Source organism: Misgurnus anguillicaudatus, chromosome 3 (genome assembly GCF_027580225.2).
Source record: "Misgurnus anguillicaudatus chromosome 3, ASM2758022v2, whole genome shotgun sequence".
Classification (NCBI taxonomy): domain Eukaryota; kingdom Metazoa; phylum Chordata; class Actinopteri; order Cypriniformes; family Cobitidae; genus Misgurnus; species Misgurnus anguillicaudatus.
In genome coordinates, this window is record NC_073339.2 from 12,094,763 (window position 1) to 12,109,389 (window position 14,627).

The following is a 14,627-nucleotide window of genomic DNA, read 5'->3' on the forward strand; positions in this document are numbered from 1 at the left end:
GGAGTTATTGGAACACTGGAAAGCAACACCCCCTTGTGGAAGTTTCTGACACTGTGAGTGATGATAAATTATAAACGAACACTACAACTAACACCTGACCACTCTAGAGTAGCGAACTCTGTAAAATCAACACTGGTGGTTTTGCTGTGCACGTGTATACACGGGCACAGCGCAGGGTGCCGAGAAAGACATTAAACTTTTTATTTAACATATTATAACATATTATTGGAGTTTTTGGACATTCTTTTGTACTCACTGTAGTCATATCATCAAGTTATCATGCCATTAGTTATTTTATAGGCTAAATAGAAGCACAACGCACTGTTGACCACTCAGCTGTCAATCTGCTGCACCTCAGATAGACACTCACAAAGTTTTACATTAAATGATAAGATATTTGTCCAAAACCAAAAGGTAGGCTAATACTACTTAACACGGTACTGCAATAATAATAATAATAATAATAATAATAAACTTTATTTTCTATAGCGCCTTTAAAGTGCACATCTCAAAGCGCTGTACAAAAACAATTAAAACAACAGAGATACAACACATAATAAAGATTAAGAGTAAAAAGACATTATACAATGTAAAACAAAGATAAAAGCAATCAATCAATTAAAAGCTAACATAAAAAATGAGTTTTAAGCTGAGATTTAAAAATACCAAAAGAATTTGCTTGCCTAATTTCAATCGGCAGAGAATTCCAGAGTTTAGGAGCTAATGAGGAAAAAGCCCTGTCTCCCATTCGTTTTAAACGAGTTGAGGGAACAGTTAAAAGACCAGTTTCTGAGGAACGAAGATCACTCTGTCAAGTGAGGCGCCAAACCATTCAATGCCTTGTAAGTAAGCATCAAAATCTTGAAGTCCACCCTAAACCTAATGGGTAACCAGTGCAAAGACTCTAAAACAGGAGTAATATGTTCTCGTATATTAGTTCTAGTCAGGATTCTCGCAGCCGAATTTTGCAAAACCTGCATTCTGTTTAGGGTAGCTTTTGACACTCCAGCTAACCAGGCATTACAGTAATCAATATGAGAAAACACAAAAGTGTTAATCAATTTCTCAGCAGTATTAAAAGACAGCATAGGAGACAACCTGGCAATATTTCTAAGATGAAAGAATGAAATTTTTACAGTATTCAGAACATGAGGTTCAAACGTTAGATTAGCATCAAAAATCACTCCTAGATTCCTCAACCTAGTCTTAAACTCCACATTTGAACCATCAAGAGTTAATGTACTTGGCTCTACTTTGCGTAGTTGGTGGGGTGAACCAACACGCATAATCTCAGTCTTTTCACTGTTAAGACAAAGAGAGTTTTCAGTTATCCATTCTTTCATCTTAAAAATACACTCAGAAAGAAAATTGACTGGCACAATTTCTTTAGGTCTACAATGAATGTAGATCTGTGTATCATCTGCATAGAAGTGAAATTTTAGACCAAGTGATCTCAAAAGTTGGCCTAGAGCAGGGGTCTTCAACTACTTTTCTTCGGGGGCCAGATTTTAAAATTGTAAATATGACGCGGCCAAACTTTTACCCCTATTTTTACTTTTGATATATTTTTTACTTTTACCATATATGTGTGTGTGTGTGTGTGTTGTTGTCATTTTTATTACTTTTGTTGTAGTATATTTGAAAAAAACATATTAAAAACATAAATTTTCAAAAAAAAATTGAAATTAAAAGCCTTTTAATTACAGAAAACTCATATTTTCTTTATTAATATTTAAAAACAATTGCAGTTTCACATGTAAGAGCCAAATGTTAATAGTAAAAGTGTAAAAGATCAACACTCCTAAACATATTTTGTTTATAACTGTTTACTTTCATTAATTGTTACATGTCAAGTATTCACAACATATAGCCAGTCTTCTCCTAATGACTTAAATTGCACTACATGTTTTCTTTTTTAATATTTTATAGATATAAAGGCTAAACAGCCTATCCATTGTACATTACATACAGATATAAATGTCGGAAGTTCGCCCCCTAGTGGGAGTCGTAACGAAAATGTAGTTTAATCGTAAATCTGTCATGGGAAAGAACCTTTAATCTACGAATATATGTATAGTTAATAATTTACTTTCCAGTAATTAAAGTATTCAAGTGTTACTGATAAAGTAAAACAAAAAAAATTAAAGGAGCGGTGAATCAAAAACTCAATTTTAACTTGATAATTTGTTATATAAGAGGTCATCATACTTAAATGAACATCCTGCAAGTTTCAGAACTGAAAACGTCCGTGCTACTGAAATATAACCGTCTTTGGCACCAAGCCAGCTAAAAACTCCAGTCTAAAATTCGGAAATCTATGACGTCAAAGTAGAATTGAAACACCTCCCCATAACCAAAAGGACAAGTCTACTTTTGTAGCCCCGCCCACAGCTTCGGGTGACACGTGTGTCTCAGTAAGTAAACATGTCTTTAAAGATTGACAAATTTAACCAAAATGACTTTTTAAATACATTTTTTCTGAGAGACTTTTATTTTGACGCGGTGATCTGTTATGATACCATGGAAACGCATTTTCACAACCGCGTGGGAACAACCATGGGAATAACACAGAAGCTAAATACTTCAATTCGGAGGCTTGGAACTTAACATTAGCAATATGCTTGGATAAAGTTTGCTTTTGAAGAAGTTCCAGCTCGTGTGGGGAGCGTTTGTTAACGTTGTGGACATGGATTCATTTGTAAAGAAGTCGATGCTGGATTTGCAGAGAGACTCAGTCAGAAGCACCACTTATATTGGATCTGACAACAATGACACAGCAGTATAATTCACAGTAAGACATTTTACTTTATTTAAGTTACTGCGTTTCACTATTGCTTTGTTAAAAGAGATTGCTTAATGTGTCCTGTTGTAACATCCGTGTCTAAATACGTTTGTTGACTGTTTTAATTTACTAAAAACATTAAACGATTAATAAAGGTACAACACTTAACAATACGACTGTAATTTAAAGGTAGAAACATACAAAGTTAGTTATAAGGAAGGATTTATCAACCGCAGTTTAGATTCTGATGCCCGTTTACTGTGTTGTATACGGTAATTTAGGCAAGTTCCGTTTGAAAGGTCAAACACTCAACAAAGCTTATTTTTTATCATATGACTGTGGTATTTAACATTACGTCAATGTAAAAGCGACCTCACAAGCACAATAGAAATATACAAAGTTATTGATAAGGATTTATTAGCCGCAGTTTAGATTCGGATGCACGCTTACTGTGTTTTATACGGTAATTTAGTCACGTCGAGTTTTGTTTCTACTTTAATATACGTATTGTCATTTATGTGTATCATGTTTAGCACCCAGAATCTTTTGTGTCTCAAACATATTTGTGTTCGGCTGCTATTTTTATCACATTAATGTTTTTAAAACATTTCCCTACATGTAATGACGGGGAATGAAGCTGTCCAATCATAGCAGTGGGTGTTTACGTTCAGGTCTTCAATGCGGCCCGCCCCTTCAAACGAACCATTTCTCAAGACAGCCACTAATCCATGTTACAAAATAGCGTATTACTTATTGCTTTTGATGTTTTTGAATGTAAAAACAACGCGAAATGCATAAGTAGACATCAATCAACGTCATAAAGCAATAAAATCGACCAATTCACGGCCCCTTTAATAATTTAACTTTGCACACAGTTTTGATTGGAACACACTGAAATACATCACTTCCGGTCGCCGCGTCACAGTCGCATAACGTTATTTTCTTGAATGCATCCAAAGCTCGAATTGGATCAGATAATTACGCACCCGCAGATGGTTGGCACCCCACACAGCCCCTTTCTGTGTTGTCTTGTACAGTGTAAAGGTAAAAGTAACCACGCTGAATTTCAGACTATGGTCGTTTCTCAATAAGGCTGCAGCCTCCGGAGGTCGCATTTTGGATACGTCATTAAGTCTACTTTCAGAATTTAACAATTATAAAGTTGACTATTATTCTTAGTTAATCGTAAATTGTTGTAATATGCTTATGATTTGTGAATGTAATGCTCAGTTAACTTAAACTTGATGACGAATGAAGTCTGCATATGCGACCTCCGGAGGCTGCAGCCTTCCGATTGAAAACGGCCAAAGGTGACCGGCGGGCCGGATAAAGATGATTGGCGGGCCACAATTGGCCCGCGGGCCGCCAGTTGACTAGCCCTGGCCTAGAGGATAGACGTAAATATTAAAAAGAAGAGGGCCCAAAATTGACCCCTGAGGGACACCAGACTGCACAACATTAACCTCAGATCTAAAACCACCCATGGCAACAAACTGCTTCCGATCAAAAAGGTAAGACTTAAACCAATTTAGAACGGTGTTAGAAACACCAAAAACTGTTTCAAGACGAGTAATTAAAATTGAGTGATCAACAGTGTCAAAAGCGGCACTGAGATCAAGTAAGATCAAAACTGAAAGACATACATTACAAAGACAATACATTAATAGTGTACATTAATATGTTTGGGAGGAAACCATATTCCTATGGGAAGGGAAGGGCGTTGGTAATAGTTTTTAAAGGCCCTGTGCTGTACTTATTAAGATATGAAGAGTTTCGTTGCAAAACGAGATAACTCCGTTTTTTTTTCAGAAATCTTGTTTTTTTGGTTTTGCATTCCAATTAATATCAATTCAACTTCAGTTTTTTTTTTAAACCTTCATAACTTAAAAAATACATCTAAGTAGCACCATAAAACAAAATAATAACATGATAACATAATAATAAACATGTTTTGACAAAAATGTAAAAAAATGGATTTATCTCGTTTTGCAACTAAACTCTTCATATGTTCAGCTAGCCTGTACCATATATACACTAGATGTCGCTTTGGGGTTCTAAGCATGCGTCAAAACTGCTGCCATCTTGGAACGGGGGTCTTGTCATAGGAAGTAGCTATGTGAAGCTGCTATCTCCGCCTGTACTTCGAATTCATGGACGATGCCAGATTTTTTCTGCTATGTATGGATGTTAGACCTACTAGCACTATGCATTATAGTTAGAAAAAGTAGATTTTCATAATATGAAAACTTACATTTTTTTCTGGACTCAATGCTAAAAACATGTCTGACTGTTGAAATGAACCAAAAGAAAACCTAGAAAATCGCATTCATGACGATTTATGGTGCTTTTATTTCCGGTACACCGTTGCCTACAATGACGCAGTTAGTTTACAAATTGTATTTTACCCTCAGCCTTTCTGCATAACCATAAAAGCGTCACGTGTGCTGTACTTGGACCCTATTCTTCGGCCATAACGAGCGTACCTTGATGCTGAAAAAAGGTGCCAACATATTTTATACAGATATTGCGTCTAACTGAAGCTCTGAATCACTTAAATTAAATAGTGGCAGAAATGACCTGACAGAAAAAAGAGAAAAACAAATATTAGTTAACGATTAGTGAATCGTTTAATTCCATATCAGTATGTGTCCGATTCATTTTAATGAATCAACATCTACTAACCCAGATGTTTCAGGGCCTATTTTGTACTCTAAATGTGGAAATTATATATTTTCTTATACATCTCTGCAGTCTTATCATTTACTGCCTATTGTTTAAAATAAAAAAAAATGCTAATGCATGAATGCACAGAAACTGGCACTCTTTACTTAATCTGTTTTTGAAATTGAGAGTACAGACTTATTTATATAAAAAGTTTATTTATTTAAGAAAACAATGACACAATGTTTGTTTGAGTTCTGCTTTTGTACATGTGTGCTGTACAGCGTGGATTGTTTGAAGACTTTTTGGAGAATCATACTCTGCTTCAAACCAGAACACTTGAAATTAAAGTACAATGACAACATCTCATTGCCTTTTTCAATGAATTAGAGGACAAAATCATCAATACATTGTTCAGTTTTCATTGACTATATAATGAGGCAAGATTTTTGCCACTTTTTTATCCACACACTTCATGAACATATAAGATGGATAAACTACTATAGTTTATAACTATAGCAATTTTTCAGAATAGCAACATTGTCCTCACAGTTAATCCAGAAGCCTGACGGGGGTCACACAGCATTGTGGGTAATTCATTTTGAATGACAAGAAAAATGAAATGAGTTTACAGAATCTTGCCGAGCAGTCATGTCGTTCATTTAAGTTCATGTTCTTTTGTCATTAAATAACTGATTGACACTTAAAGTTTCTCTTTTAATACACGCAGTACAAAGGTCACAGCGTCTATAATAACAAACTCAACAAACAGATCAAAAATAATTACAAGGTCATGAAAATGGACACCAGGACGAAGCAGATCCGCATGTTAAAACCCAATCTGTGCTATCAGAGGGGGCGCCAAAAACGAAATTAAGATAAACACAGAGGAAGAAATATCAAGAAAATGACAAAAACAAAAGTATCAAACAGAATCTTAAATATGAACAAATGTAAACACGAACAAATGACAAAACTGAAAAAATAACTCATCTGTGACCTTGTCCTACTGAATGTTAGACTCGAAGACCACTAGATAGTTTGTGACTCATTTGGCCATGGCAAGGTAATAGGATATTTTATAAACAAATTTTTGATTTCCCTGTTATACGAGCGGCAGAATAATTGTGATTAGCCCTATTATTAAAGTCTCTTGACACCGTAACCACACAACATTAACGTTCCATCAAAAGTGTCAAATGTTAGAGCTTCGTCGCCCTCTAGTGGCCCCCAGTGAGGGACGCAGACTTGGATCACGGGCCTTGTAATGTTCGTTGAAGTCCAGACGGAAACTGAGAAACTGTAGACTTTCATCAGAGCTTGTCATTAGCAGCCGAAGAAACTCTTGCACGATGCCCTGGAGGAAAGGAGAGAGAGAAACATGAGTCTTTCATCTGTGCATTGCATCCAGGACTGTCAACCGAGACGCCTGTCCTAACCAGGTTTGACACAATAAAGCAATTTAATCTAAGTTTCCTAACCTATATAACTATTCAACTTACATTTATTTATATAGCACATTTAAACGTGCAGCACAATGAAAAAGACTTTAAAGGCTAGGCTAAAGAGATGAGTCTTTAATATTGGTGATCATTTCATAATTTTGATATTGGTGAATTAGGCAAAATAATAATTTAAAGAAATTAAGAATTTAAAGGGTGTATGTGTGTAAACTAAACGGGAATAGCATGTACCTGGTAGAAGTGTGTGAGCAATCTGAGCTGGGAGCACATTTTTGGTATGGTGTCCTTATACTCCTTTACGCGCCTGGTCTCTGCCGCCTCCTGCTCTGCTGTTACACCCCACTCACCCTAAAACACAAAACACACACAACTATAAACAAACACAAACTGTAGCAGTGTCGTCTTTTGCCCTTTCTGCACTTTAGCCGAAACAGACAATCAAAGGTAATAGAAAACTAACACCACGCTGTTAAAGCAGAATGCACTCCATACAGTCGCTAATGGCTGCTGTCCAGGAATAAAGTGATGGATCGTATATCTCGGCACGTTTGAGATCATTAAACAGCTTTATAGGTCTATACATTCATGGGTTTACAGTGCACTCGCTCCCAGAATAAAAACATGTGACTTCAAGTGATGTTTATTCCTATAAATACATCTCGATATAGATATGATATGGTCACGCATACAGTGAACATGATGAAAGGACACTGATTGTATGTTGTTCACAGTATTTTATTCATATCCATTTTAATGCATTGGCTTCATTGTGTCTTTCTTTGTACGTACCATTTCCTCTCTTTGTCTTTTCTTGTCCTCGTACTGGACACGCAGCTGTAGTTCTTCTAAAGCAGAACGATACAGCGAGTCCTGAGCGCTCTGGAACTCGATGATCTGATCGAACACGGCACGCAACTGATTCAACAGAGACTGCATTGACAAAGAATGAATGAAACAAAATTATTATGATGGCACAAAACATTTTTTGTCCTCTAAATTTAAAGCATTAACCCCTTAACTGTCACCCCCCTTTTTTGAGTGGGGGTAAAATGTAATTTCAAATTGATATCTCTGGCAGTCTTTGGTCTAAAAGCCTAATCTTTGTCTCCTTTTAGTTGTTTATTTGAAATCAAAAAATTATTATAAAAGTTTAACTATTTTAATAAATAAAAATGCAAAAGTATATATTTTACATATAAAAAAAACTATAAAATATAAATGTTTTAAAACTAGTTTTGATTCAAATTTCAAAAAAGTTTTTTTTTTGGTCACACTTAGTGATTTTCCAAAAAAGGCCACTAGGTGTCATTGGTTTGCTGTATACTACTGTCACAAATTAATAAATTACTGTCAGTGCATTATTATCATTGCAAAAAGGTTTTGCAAAATAGGAAATTAGTGTTATAAACATGCAATAACGAGTGGGCCCTCTGACATTTTAAAAAATTACTCTCACTATCACATTCTTTTCTCAAAATATGAAACCTACATTCTTAGCGCTTTCCAACGATATATAGTTTGCCAAGATTGTTGCAGGTTTAGTGTTGGATATTAGTGTCATAAATATGTAATAACAAGTGGGCCATGACATTTTTTAAAAGTGCTATACCCATTTCATTCTTTTCTTAAAATGGCGATGAAATACGAAAACTACATTATTAGAGCTTTACAAGTGGGCCCACTCGAGGGCCCATGACATTTTAGAAAATGGCTCTTCATATTTCATTATTTTCTTAAAATGGTGATGAAATATGAAAACTAAATTCTTTGAGCTTAACAACGATATACAATTTGTCAAGATTGTTTCAGGTTTAGAGTAGGATATTAGTGTTATAAATATGTAATAACAATTGGGCCCACCTGATGGCCCATGACTTTTTTTAAATGGCTCTCCCCATTTCATTATTTTCTCAAAATGGTGATGAAATATGAAAACTACATTATTAGGACTTTCCAATGATATATAGTTTGTAAAGATTATATCAGGTTTAGTGTTGGATATTAGTGTTATAAATCACTTAGTGATTTTCCAATAAAGGTCACTAGGTGTCATTGGTTTGCTGCATACTATTGTCACAAATTAATAAATTACTGTCACTGCATTATTATCATTGGAAAAAGGTTTTGCAAAATAGGAAACTAGTGTTATAAACATGCAATATCAAGTGGGCCCTCTGACATTTAAAAAAATTACTTTCACTATCACATTATTTTCTCAAAATGGTGATGAAATATGACAACTACATTATTAGACCTTTCCAACGATTTATAGTTTGTCAAGATTGTTTCAGGTTTAGAGTAGGATATTAGTGTTATAAATAAGTAATAACTACTTGACTACTTTTACAAAATTACTCACTACAAAATGGTGATTCAACAGATAGGAAAATTACACTCAAAGATATAAAGTTTGATTATTTTAGTTTTAGAATAGGCTATTATTAATAGTTATGCAAACAATTTGGGCCCAGCTGTGGGCCCGTGACAGCTTAGGGTTAAGTCACTTTAGATAAAAGTGTCTGGTAAGTAAATTAATGAAAATAAATATTAGCCTTAACCTTCTGATCCTGAATATATGAAACATCCAGGGTTCCAAACATCTTAAAGTTTACAGTTTCTTGGAATGTTTTCCCTAGTTAACAGGTACAGGTGACTGCATTTGACTTAAGTGACGGCCAGTTGACAAGCAAGCAGCGAATAAAATAGCGCAGGGATGGCATTTATTTGTAGGCAAAACCTGAAGCGAGTTAACATTTTATTAGTACTTTCGGTTCCATGTATGCATGCATGCATATATACACATATATATATGTGTGTGTGTATATAGGGGTATATACAGTATATATGATGTGTATCGTACCCTGTTGTTAACATCTAGTAGGCAGCGAGAGATGATAGTGTCCAGGAAAACCTCGTGAGCTGCGATGATGTGATCCAGATCCTGAGCCTGTTGAACTTTATTCCACAACTCATCCCACGAACACTCCAACACCTATAAACACACACACACACACACACAATTTATTCAGCAATACAGCTCATTGCGCATCTGTGTTCAATAATGATGGGAGCACACACCTCAAATGTGATGTAGTACTGCATCTGGTGGATGAAGTGAACCATCTCGGAGGCGAGAACGTGACACTGGTGCAGCACACCGGAGAGCTCTAGATGAACGGACATTACATCCAATTATTTTCAAAGCTGTGCTACATGGAAGCTAACAAAAATCCCACACTGTTATCACATATGCACACAAGTCGTCCCATCTTTTTTAATGCATTCAAATGTCTTTCTCAGTGCTCAGTGGACGTTGCTTTACATACATTACTTATTTTCAGAAGAAATATTTCCCTCTGTTGGCGGTACTGCACTTACCCGGCATGCTTTTCAGCAGTTTGGCGTTGCACATCTGACCCTTCCAGATGTCTGTGAGAATGTACTCCATTCTTTTCGCCCTCCACAGGAAGTTAAACACTCGCAGGTAATGACTCATACACTCACGGGTGAACACCTGACGCAAGTATGACAGACACTCATTAAAACTACATACATGCAATAAGCAGAAAAGACTAAACGGATACAAAAATATGTGTGTGCTCTATGGTATGCGCTTAGTTACCGTGGCAATGGGTCCCTCCACATGATAGTCCAGACTGAAGACGTCCCAACCAGTGTCCCCCGGAGACACCTGGACAAAACAAGACAATGCATTCACAATGAATTCGTTTTTACATATTCAGTAATAAAAGAAAGGTTGTTTTCCTTAGCCCTAAATACCTCCAACAGCCGAACATCGAGTCTTTTCAGAATCTCAGGACTGTCAAATTGAGCGTTGGTTGCCCTGACAGCGGTCTCCAGGATACCGGTTAAATTATGTTGGTATAGGGTAGTGGCGGCCCTCACCAGCTCTGGCTTGAGAGATAAAGAGGAAGAAAAGAAAGATGGATGATTCCAGGTCGCTTTTATTGAATATGGAATAAGAACAAGCACCATGTTTTAACAAGAGGCCACAGACTCACTTGAGAAGATCCATAAGATGTCGGATAAAGTCTCCCTGGCCAAGCAGCAGGTATCTTCTCATGGCTTGAAGATGCTCAAGTAGATGGTAGTTCTTATTCAACACATCCAACAGATACTTACTGGTCTCGAAATAAGCAGCATCTATCTTACTCTGAAAGGCCCCTTCGAGATCAGTAAACAACTCTGTCGCTGAGAAAGAGAGATAGACAGAGACATATTATCTAATATCTATTCGTAGATTTTTCATCTCCGGACCATCAAATATTTGTCCAATCATTGCATTCGGTCCGACAGGATGTCCTGCCAACCAGCCCCTACAAAACTACCTACCTGTATTTGCACTAATATTATTGTACTTCACATTTTAAACATTGCACACAAAAAATAGGTCAATGAAGCTCGTAAACTAAAACAGTAAGATATGCATAACAGTCGCAATCTACTTTACTTCCGTGTTGTGATGTATTTCCGAGTGAAACGGAATAAAACACGAAGAAAGCAGCAGACGTGGCTTTTTTTCTACAGTGAATGGATATAGAAAAGTAGGCGTTACATTTAGAAATAAAACTCGAAGCAGACTGACAGTTGGAGGGGGCGGAGTTAACGGATGCTACCGCCCAAGACGTCTAGCTGACGTAATCAGAGAATGATCGCCACAAGAGGACGGTAGTACATTTTCAGATTTTGATTAAAGTTTATGAGGGCACGGGAATTTATAAAAAAAACAAACTTAAAATAAACAAACAACAAACACAACAATTAATAAACCTATAACACGTAAAACATTAAAAGTACCTAAACAATGTAAAATACTAATAGTAACACTTTTATATAAAATATGTGAATGTCTATACATAGACATGCTATGCATCTTAATAAATACAAATAAAATTAATCTACCTATCAGTCTACCTTTTTACCCAATGTTCACATTTATAATTATTATTAACGGATTAATTGTTTGTAATAAACACTGCAATATTACATAAAAAAAATAAGATTTCTCGTTTGGATTTCATGGGGACTTTAATTTATCACATATTTAAATGTATGCTGCAAATAAATAATTCTTGTTAAAGGAAAACACAGTTTTTCAATATTTTTACCTCAACTTAATACATACCTATCTTTTTTCAATGCATGCACTTTTAATCTTTGTACAGCACTTCTTAAATGTGTTAGCATTTAGCCTAGCCCTATTCATTCCTATGGATCCAAACAAAAGTTTTATTTTGTGCCACCATACTTACTCGTGTAACTACTCATGTAAGAGTCTTTAAATAGGGAAAACATGAAAGTGTTTGGTGGCTTCTAAATTCATCCCTGTTTGGATCCTAAGGAATGAACGGGGCTAGGCCAAATGCCAACACATTCACAAAGCGCTGCACAAAGACCAAAACGGCACGTACTGAAAAAAGATAGGTATACATTAATTCATCTAAGTTGAGGTAGAAAATAGTAAAATATTGAATTAAATAATAGCTGAACAAAACGACAAATAGAAATAACAAATTCCATGGACAAGCAAAAAAGTAAAAAATAGACAGGCAAAAAATAAAAACCTATCAAAAAAGACATTGAAGGCCAGAGATGTATGCAGGAGGCTAAAAGCATTGATCAGCCCTGCTGGCAAAGACGCTAAATACAGCCAGCATCGATACAGACAATTACACCAGAGGCGCGGTGGTCAAAAACAGCACTTTCCCTCACAACAGATCAATCCCTCTCTCTACTTTCAGCAGTTTATTTAACTATTAGCTGCCATTACGGCCACAAATATCGCATTAGACAGCATAAACCCGGTTATATTTAGCAAATGCATTAACGTATGCTTACCGTCTTTGGGTGAGTCGGTAGATTTGGAGGCAGGCATGATTTTTCCCGGCGGCGTCCGGTCATGACACACCTGATGCAGGAAGTTGATGGATTTACCGATTAGCAATACCTGAAATGGTGAGACGAAAACGCAATTAGTTAAATTAGGAATACACAAATACACTTTATTAAATACTTTTTAATTCGGTTTTGTTGCATTTCAAATAGTTAAAGGTATTGCGGAGGATTTTCTATTTCCGGGTGGATCATCAAGACTATTGGTCCTCCTAGTTGTCAATCAAGAGTGTTGTGCAATTGCATTTTTTTAAAAAGTGGAGAAGGCGGTTCTATTCTAAAATTCGAGAAAATCCTCCGCTATACCTTTAACTCAAGCAGTTAAGCAGTGCAAAGTTCATAGGTTTCATTCCATTGAATTGAAGTTGCATTGAATAAAAACGTCTGGCAAATGCATAAATGTAATTTCAAACCTATCGTTGCATAGAAGAAAATGAATAAGATTTGATTTATGATGACATTAAAGGGGCCATTTCACAAGACTTTTTTAAGATCTCAAATAAATCTTTGGTGTCCCCAGAGTACATATGTGAAGTTCTAACTCAAAATATCATATAGATCATTTATTATAACATGTTAAAATTGACACTTTGCAGGTGTGAGCAAAAATGTGCCGTTTTGGGTGTCCTTTAAAATGCAAATGAGCTATCTTTTCACATGCTTGCAGAGAATGGTTTACCAAAACTAAGTTACTGGGTTGATATTTTTCAAATATTTTAGGTTAAAAGAAGCACTGGGGACCCAATTATAACACTTAAACATGAAAAAGTCTGATTCTCATGATATGTCCCCTTTAAAACATCTTCACATAAGTCATAAATACAAAAACGATAAGAACTGTCAGTCATTTACAATAGTTTTAATACACGTACTATAATTATTTTCTTTTCTTTTGTATTGACTGTATATTTGTTGTTTATGTCACTGTGTTGCAAATCTTAGGGGTCACTGCTGGGTCGATAACTTTATTTCCGACAGTCAAACCGATGTAAAAGTACACTGTAACAAATATCTTGTTGCACTTAAATTTTTAAGTTTAAATCAACTTGAATATAAAATTCATTTCAACTTTCTTGACTAATGAGGAGTTGCTATAAATGATAAAAATAAGGTTAAATTAGCTTAAGTAATTTTAACTTTATTTTTATTATTTATAGCAATTCCTCACTAGTCAAGAAAGTTTAAATTAGTTGTAATTTCAAATTAATTAAACTTTAAAAATGTTAGTAAAATGAAAAATGTAATGATATGAGTGCTGTACCTTTCTGGCCTGGTCCATGGTGAAGAAGGATGGGATCATACTCTTCCTCAAAGAGTACTTATCGTGCCAGAGTCTGTCCGTCTTCACTGTCGGATCTGAGGCTACAAAGAACTGAACAAGTACATTTTGTTAGTCAGATGCAGTAATAAACAAAACAATAAACTATTATTTTAGTGTCATTCTTGCACCACTAGCATTACTAAACCAAACAGCAAAAATGATTTCAGGATTCAGATAAAATCCCTTTCGCCATTCGCTAGATAAACAAATAGTCCCTCCTCCAAAATATGCAATTGGTTGACCTAAAGCTGCTGTGTCAGGTTGATCAGGATGCTCGAAGAAGTATTCTAGGAGCATTTAATACAAATTAAAAGTCCAGTGTGGGTTTAGTGGCATCTAACTGTGAGACTGCGAATTGCAACCAACAGCTCAGTCCACAGCTCGCCCCTCAATTTCAAAACGCAAAGAGAAGCTACGGTAGCCACCACAGGACAAACATCTTGTCGTCTGAGACAACGTAGTGATGAAACGCGCTCTATAAAATCTT

General features: G+C 35.7%; 1 protein-coding gene across 1 annotated transcript in view; it reads right to left on the minus strand.

Moving 5' to 3' along the window:
- Nucleotides 1-6,146: 6,146 nt before the first annotated feature.
- Nucleotides 6,147-14,627, minus strand: part of tubgcp3 (tubulin gamma complex component 3) — a 28,175-nt gene continuing 19,694 nt past the window's right edge. Inside the window, exons 12-22 of the mRNA XM_073861290.1 lie at nucleotides 14,081-14,191; nucleotides 12,766-12,874; nucleotides 10,928-11,118; nucleotides 10,687-10,821; nucleotides 10,529-10,597; nucleotides 10,285-10,420; nucleotides 9,985-10,073; nucleotides 9,767-9,898; nucleotides 7,696-7,836; nucleotides 7,138-7,254; nucleotides 6,147-6,800 (exon numbers count right to left, since the gene is read on the minus strand). Coding sequence (XP_073717391.1) covers nucleotides 6,639-6,800; nucleotides 7,138-7,254; nucleotides 7,696-7,836; nucleotides 9,767-9,898; nucleotides 9,985-10,073; nucleotides 10,285-10,420; nucleotides 10,529-10,597; nucleotides 10,687-10,821; nucleotides 10,928-11,118; nucleotides 12,766-12,874; nucleotides 14,081-14,191 — 1,392 coding nt within the window. The 3' untranslated portion in view covers nucleotides 6,147-6,638. The remainder of the gene's footprint in view (nucleotides 6,801-7,137; nucleotides 7,255-7,695; nucleotides 7,837-9,766; nucleotides 9,899-9,984; nucleotides 10,074-10,284; nucleotides 10,421-10,528; nucleotides 10,598-10,686; nucleotides 10,822-10,927; nucleotides 11,119-12,765; nucleotides 12,875-14,080; nucleotides 14,192-14,627) is intronic.